General features: G+C 52.2%; 1 protein-coding gene across 1 annotated transcript in view; it reads left to right on the top strand.

Moving 5' to 3' along the window:
- The window catches only part of SLC22A18 (solute carrier family 22, member 18), a gene marked incomplete at its 5' end in the record, with an annotated part of 25195 nt that overhangs the window by 13753 nt on the left and 3587 nt on the right, over nt 1-7855 (top strand). The window contains 2 exons of the mRNA XM_010285872.1: nt 2174-2275; nt 6005-6125. Of these exons, the coding sequence (XP_010284174.1) occupies nt 2174-2275; nt 6005-6125 (223 nt within the window). The remainder of the gene's footprint in view (nt 1-2173; nt 2276-6004; nt 6126-7855) is intronic.

Raw genomic sequence — 7855 nt, 5'->3', positions numbered from 1 at the left:
TCAGCAGTGGTGCTTTAACCTCGTGCTCGTATTGCCCCACTGCAAGTGATGGGGAAGCCCGTGCTGAATGCCAGCCTCGGCACAAGGACCATCACCCTGCCCCGCTCGCCCTGCTGTTCCCTGCGCTCATGTGTAGCGGTGGAGACATTTTTGGGTACGCCACTCCCACGGCCATCAGATCGGGCTGCTCTGGGACGTTGCTGATGGTCTACCCCAATGACTCAAGGAAGGGCAGAGACCAGGCTGCGCCTGCACAGTGTATCCCGATTAAATACGCCGTTCAAGTCAGGGCAAATTGAGAAACGATTCCTTTCCACCGGTGGCTCAGCAGAGATGAACTGGGGTTCAGGTGATGCCACCGCTGAGTCAAGCCATGCCCTGCAACGGGGCTCAGCCCCCGTCCCGCGTGACTCAGCACAGCCCCGGCCGGGGCGAGCCGGTGGGAGGGACTGGGAAGTTGCAAAAAGTTAATGACAATCCTTCATTTTAGGAGCACTCAGCGTAATGAAGTGTTACTCAGCAGCTTCTCCACCCACCCCCTGAGTAGGAGCCGCCGGGGCTGGTATCAGCCTCCTCCCGTGTCCGCGGCAGGGCTTTCAGCCGGGATGACTCAGGTCACCCCACGCATCGTCCGAGCATCGCACCGCAGCAGGTTCGCCCGTGTCCCCGAGGCCACTCGGCAGGTGACACGACCCAGGAGAGACAAGCGGAGCCCATGCCACCGTCACGTGGCAGCCGGGCACGTGTGAGCTGAGCTCTCGAGCCCGGCCTGAGGGTGGGGACAGGGACAAAAAGGAAGCAGGAAAAGCGTTCACCGGGAACCAAAATGTCTGCTTGGTGCGATGTGCCCTGGTGTCAAAACCGGCTTGTGCTCTGAAGCAATGGGAAGACTCAATTTTTGATGTTTTCCATTAAGTTGTAGCTTGTTGGAAATATATTCTATTTGTAGCTATTGTTCTTTATGTTAACTTTATTTTGAATTCACTATATTACTATTTAGGTTTTGCTTTTTTATTTTATTTTAATAATTAAATTGCTTTTTCTGGACTGCTTATCACAGATTAACGTTTCCTTTCTTTTTAATAACTTTCTTATTCATTGTGCCTGCATTTCCTTGCAGTTGAGTTTGGGTTTCACCCTTAGGACTAACATAGCAAGGTTAAGCGTGGCGTAGCATCGTTCCAGGTCCAAGCAGGGCCCCGAGGTTTTCTCCAGGCTGGACTGCCATTGAAATGAAGCCATCGCACCAAACAAAGCATTTTGAGCTAGAGCTTTTCTTTCAAGTCAGAGGGGTTTTAGCTTGGATCAAACCAACCCTTTCAAGGAAGGGGAAACTTGGTAGATTCCTATCTGTCCCTCCCCTGAAATGCAGTCGGTCAGGGTTTGTTTTCAAAGTGATGTTTTCCAGCCTCTGTCCTCTCATGTCCACTTGGGCCAGTGTCACTTGAAGTATGGGAGGTGCTGAACAGAGAACTAAAAGAACGAATCTTTGCTCTGCCAAGTGCTGGAAAAGCCAAATACTTCCTGGGTTTCAGATTTTTTTGCTCCTCCTTCCCTCCCCCTCTCCCCCAGTTTTTGTTTAAAATCTGTAAAACCAGTTCCCCGACCCTCACATCTGTGTGTACTGCTGGGGCTGAGTATTAGCATCTCTGTCATACTTGTTTCCTGTCTAAAAACAGTGAACCACACAATTTGTATATTTATAGTTTAAAATAATGGCAAGAGAAGGTACAGGAAAAGAGGCATTTTCCTCCTCTGCATACAAACGTACGTTTTTTCTTTGGAAGGACTTGCCAAGAATGAAGACCTTAGTATTAATTGTATTTCACAAAAACATCACAAGTTAGAAAAATTAATTTGTGTCTGCAAGCATCTTTAGAAAGTTTCGATCACCACTGGTGAGTAGGCAGTGGTGGTAAACTCAGGCGTGCACCCTGAGTCAAGGCTTTCAGCTGATGGGATGGATCTATCCCTCGGATGCAAAATGCTTGAAATAATGGATTGTGTCTTCCAGCCATTTACCGTGACAGTGAGGTCCCTTCTCCAAAAAAAAAGCAAGGGAATAACCCATGTGCTGCCTTTCATTTGTTTGAAGCACTGTAGCAGTTCTCTTTTGAGCTTGCTTAAATTGTTATACATCGGGCTTAGTGCTGCTCATGTGCTTCTTTCCCAGGTTGTCCAGGGTCTGGTTGTTGGAAAACTCACCAACCACTGCACGGAGAGGACCCTGCTCAGGCTCAGTGTCTTCGTCTTCGCTGCTGTGGGCCTAGGCATGGTAAGGCTCGGTGTGAAATCGTCCATGGTGCCTTTTAATAATGCAGCAGCATGAGGTCTGTGAGACCTGGCCGCAAGCTCTGCCCCTTGAAATGCCACCACCAGCTTTTCTGGGTGCTCTTCGGGGGAGAAACCATCTCTCCTGTGCCCCTGTGCAAACAAAGCTGTGCTCAGCATAAGCACTACACCAAATAACGATAAAGGGCCGCGTGAGGAATAGTTACGGGGATTTAAAAAAAAAAAATTAATCCTCTATAGAAAGTCCTTAAGTCCCTCCTGAGTCACTGGATTTGCATAGAACTCCTGCCCTCGGTCTTGTCAGCAACTGCATTTCCTGAACTACCCAGAAAGTAAATGAAGATTATGGGTGGGTGGGGGGAAATCATTGCGGTTGTACACTGCTACAAGACAGCAGAGGTTGCGTGCTCTTCTTCGGCAGCTTTATTTTTATCTAATTTCCCCAAGCTGAGAGTATTTGGGAAAGGACGTAGCAAGGCAATAATTTTGTTCCTCTGTTTTGGGATGAGCGATGTTACCCATTGACAGTTGTATCTGCATGGGTGACAGTCGATGCCCGTCTCAAACAGTAACTGGAAAACCAAGTTGGCATAGGCAGCTCTGCTGGTAATCATGTTTGCTCAGATAAGCCACACTCAGGGAACCGATACCTCTGCCCAGGCAATGGGGATGGAGAAAGGGTCGAGCTGCGTCAGCCTTTCGATGTTCCCTGAAGGATTTGGCCTCAAGCCTTGCTGCCAAGGTGCCGGTGCTCCTGCTGGTGCGGGTAGGAGATTGCTGTTCCTACAACCACACCACAGCCACGGAGAGGTCAGAGCCAAATTCCGGAGGGTATTGAGGCTCGTGGTTCCCAGCTACTTGGATGAGATGAGGCTAATTGCGTGTCCAAGATGAGGCTGGGAAGAGAGGATGGATGCAGAGGAAGGGTTGGGTCTGCAGATGGAACGTGGTCCCCTCTCTCTGGGATTTCAGGGCTCGTGGAGATGCTGCCGGGTGGTGGAATGCTTGGGAAGGGTGCCTCCCGGCTGTTGCATGTTTTTGGCTGGCATCAATGTGCCACCTTAGCATGGGACATCTGCACAGGGCTTGCTGCCCCTGAGCATGGCCAGTGAAGGGCTTTGAAGGTTGTGCCGTTGTTTTATGGTCATGGTGGGGAGCAGTTAGGTGGGACCAAGGTGGACCTGGTCCATCTGGAGATCTGAGCACCTCTAGCCGGGCGCAGGACAGGGTGCTGCTGGGACCGGGTCCCTGTGCCAAAGCCCAGTCCCACAGCAATCAGGCAGAGGGGCAGCCATGGAGCGAACGGCTTTTGTGCACCAAGGTCTCACTGAGAGGGGAGGCTGGAGGCAGCTGGAGGTAGGAGACAAAGCCTCGGTGGCAGTGGAGGGGCACACAGGGTGGCACAGCTTGCAGCGGCTAACGCCCCAGCATGAGGAGGCTGACGGTGGCTGTGTGGGGAAGGGAAATCGCGGCTGGAAGTTCATTTTAGAGTTGGCAGTTACGCCAACCCCGGAGGGCTGTGGACATCCTGACAGCACGGGCCTGGGGACAAGGGTCAGCAATGACTTCCCACGAGAACTATTCATAGGCAAACGCAGCTGCGATCCTCTGCACCGGGGACGCCTTACTGAAAAGCGGCTGCCGAGAAAACATCCGTTTCTGGGGTGGCTTTCTGTCGTGGCGGGGCTGAGTGCCGTCGCAGCGGCGGGCCCCAAACGCAGAGATTAATGCGTGAAGCTTTTAATCCTGCGCAGCCGCCGGCGGAGGAGCATCCCGCCCGCTGTGCCCTTGCTGCATCTGGCCTCCAGATGAAGTAGATCCCCTCCCCAAAGGGTGGAAGCGAGGAGAAAAGCTAGTTGTTAATAAAAGACACTCCGAAACCCATCTTCATATCGCCAGGAGGTGGGCTGAAGTGTTTTTGGAAGGCGGGCACCAGCGGCAGCAGACAGACAGACAGACAGCCGGCGGTGCAGCTGGGAAGAGGCTGCAGGATGTTCCCAGCAATCAGCAGCTGGAGAAGGGAAGGGGTGGGCTGCGAGCTCGGCAATAGCACCTGGAGAAGTAGAGGAGTGGAGAGCTGGTGTGAGATCTGCAGACGCAAGCCGGGAGCGCGTGGGCAGGGGCGTATGTAGGAGGGCTTGGCGGTGGCGACGGGGAAGTTTTTCTCTTTGTCTGAAGGCTCGGCTGTGCCTCGTCCTGCCTTGCTGCCTGCGTTTCCCAGGCATTTGCTTTTTGAGCCTGTCGTCTGCCGAAACTCTTGGTTCTGCTTCTCTCACCTGAAAAACGCCTTCAGATCTGCTCAGGTCAAAAAGGCTGCTACCGACCCGCTGAGGAGCAGCAGAGACCAGGCTCTGCCTGGCTCCATCCTTCCCGAGTCCCAGGGGAGCGAGGAGCCATTTCCCCTGGTTTTACAGGAGGCACAGACACAGCTCAGCTCTTTTCTGCCCAGTTGCTTCAGCCCATGAGGGAATTCATGCAAGGCAAGGGAGGGTTAAAGCTGTTTTTTCCTATGAGCTCTGCAACGTTGTCCTGCAATGACATTTGCCCTAGCAAGGAATTATTCTCCCTCCGTCTGAATGTTTATGTACCAAATACCTGTTCCTCTGTCTTTGTTCTCTGGTTCCTTAATCAGAAGTGCCGAGATCTTAACCAAAACGTAGGCAAAGAGCCCCTCCAAGGAGAGGAACCTGGCTGTGTGTGAGTCTAGAGGGGAACTAGGCATAAACCTCAGTATTTCCAAGTCATTAGTGAGCAATGTCTCTGGGCTTCTCTATCTTCTGTAGCTGAGAGGCAGGGACCAGATCTTAGGAGAGAGGACTCCAGAGAATGAAACTTCTGGCTAAACCAGCAACAGAAATGTTTTCCAGCCGCAACAACACACCTTGAGACACGGGTGAGGGCAGGAGACTTGCAAGAAAGGGGGAATTTCCTTTCCATGCCCCAGAGAAACCCATTCATTTGACCAGCAGGGCTTGTGAATGAGCCGAGAGCCGCTCTAGCCCCACGGCTTAGGGAGCTTCACCGCTTTTGTTTCAGTATTTAACAGCTGGAGGGATGTCTCCGCTAAGAATATGTGCAATAACAAAATCATTACTCTCCCTAATTATGCTCGCTAATGTGCACTTATGGCCAGAAGACCTATTCCAGATTACTGAATTTGGTGAATTTATTAGCAAGGAAGCAGCAGAACAGGATTAGAAATCCCAAAGGTACAGCGTTACATAATGCACCGCGCTCATTTATTTTGACAAGCTCAGTTTAGTTTTAATTATTTATGATAATGAACTGAAATGCCTTCTCTAGGCTGTTTTGTATAAGTAATGGAGGCTTCCTGAAGTACACCACATGCATCTGCTCTTTCACGTTTCCTCAGGAGTTGGACAAGAGACAGAAGATGGGGGAAGGGTGCGGGGACGTCACTAATTCCCAGACACTAAAAATACCCGCAGCAGTGCCGGAGTAACGTGCTGCCAGATTGTCGGGTATCACTTGCTACTTGTGCTGCATGCTTGGAATAATTGCCTGTAGACAAATGGTGGGCTATGAAAGACCCTGCAATGGCCAAAGCCGGGCCATCATCTAGCAGTTGTGGCTCCCACAATTTACCTAAATCATGGGTTTGGCTCGTGATGTTTTTCTAGGTTGTTTCTTGCCACAAAGTCACCGCTTGCTCTCTCTAATGATCCGTGGTCTCTTTTGTCCTGTCCCTTAGGCCCTGATGAGGACCGTGTGGCACTACTGCATAGTTGCGGTGCCGCTGGTGTTTGCCTTCAGCATGCTGGGCACCATCACCGACAGCATCCTCACCAAGGCCGTCCCCTCCTCCGACACCGGTAAGACTCATCAAGAAAGACCAGACTGGTCTCTTCTCATTTCTGAGTCCATCAGGTGCTTCCCAGCTCATGCCACTGCTGTCAAGCACTGGGGCACATTCATGGCGAATGCCCAATTCCCCAACAAATCTGACTTGGCGGTTGCGTGCAGTGGGTGTCAGCAGAGTGGATGAATGGGGACCGATGGGGCTGATGATACAGGATGAGCTTGAACAACACTGAGCAAGCATCCGGCGACCCAGTGCTCCCGGTTCTGTGCCGCTTGCTGACATCCGTAGTGCCGAACGCAGTAAGGGAAGCCTCTCCCAAACGCCCCTTTCCATGTGAACACAAGATATGTTCAAGAAAAAAAAAAAAAAGCAGCTGCTTTTCCACCATGAGGGTGACTGAGGGGGCTGTTCATTCATACCTTTTAACTTAGGCCATCTCAGGGGGGTGTTCTGGACCGCTCTTTGGAAACACGTTTTGCCTGACACAGTAATTGCCCCCCCCCTCTACACTTCGGCCGTGTTTCAGCTGAAGAGTTACGGTATTTCTCGGTAGAAGGGGGCTGAAACGCAGCGGTAGACACACAGATCTTTATACCTGGGGTTTTTTTCTTTTGTCAACAAAGGAAACAAGCCTACATGATTGTCATGGGAGGCTTGCTGAGTTTGTCCCAGGATGGACCCAGTTTGGCGTCTTTTGATTGAGCTCTTTCAAGGTTTGCTCCCCAAGCCACGTTCACCAAGTACCCAGTAGTTTCCCTGCTCTAGCTGAGCCTTTCTGGGATGCCAGCCTGCAGCCTTCATCTTCCCTAGCAGCCATCTGAGCGGATACCTCTGCACAGACCCTACTGAGAATGGGAGCTACAGTTTGCACAGCCCATTAGTGAAGTTTACAAAGCACTTTTGAGATGCTTCTGGATGAAGAGCTTTTCTAAATGTCACTTCAGTAGTTTATTTGTGGAGCTGACCGCTGCGTCTCCTACAAATGCTGGGAGCCCGTGATCTCCGAGTGTGGTACTTCTACCTGGGAGGACCACTTAGTTCCCGGGGAGGTGAGGACTGGGGATGTCCCAGCCCCTGTGCTCGGATGGGAAGAAAATCTGCTGTTTCATGAGTTGGAGCGATGTTCATGCAAGGAGGGAGAGCCGTGGGGAAGGGCACCAAGCGGCTTTGGGACGTACAGCCAAGCTGGAATTCATCCAGGCTCTTCTCAAAGGGGCTTTGTGAGGAAAACTGGAGCGTTGCTTGGCTTTTAAAGCCTGGAGGCAAGCTTCGGTCAGAGAGGAAAATGGGCTTAGTTGCCTCACCCTGCTCTCTGCTTGCGTATGTTGTTAGGTCAGTTTGCGCCTCAGCGGGACAGACGGTCTCCGCACGGCAGGGCAGGGTGGCAGGGCAGGACGGAGGCAGCCCGCGGGGCAGCGTGGGCGAGCAGGAGGGGGTCGTGGGACGTTGGGGGAGCCACGAGCTACGTGGGGCTTTCTTCTGCCCGTCCATCCTGGGCTGATGCCATGCCAAGCGCTACTAGAGATTGCAGTTACGGCTGGCTTGAAACTGGGCATGCCAAGGAGGGATGCTTCTGGCACGGAGGATCGCGGCGCTGGGGGGAAAACCTCGTCTCCACCACTCCTCCCCGGCCCTTGCCCTTCATACCCCGCTTCCTCCTTGCACCGTTTCCAAGGGAAGAGGCATCTGATGGTTTTGTGCTTGTTTTGGACGCACCCGGGCAGGGGCCAGGGCGAAGGC

This window comes from Phaethon lepturus, unplaced genomic scaffold (genome assembly GCF_000687285.1).
Source record: "Phaethon lepturus isolate BGI_N335 unplaced genomic scaffold, ASM68728v1 scaffold13904, whole genome shotgun sequence".
NCBI lineage: Eukaryota > Metazoa > Chordata > Aves > Phaethontiformes > Phaethontidae > Phaethon > Phaethon lepturus.
The sequence above is the reverse complement of the archived record's forward strand: the minus strand, read 5'-3'. Positions and strand labels throughout refer to the sequence as shown.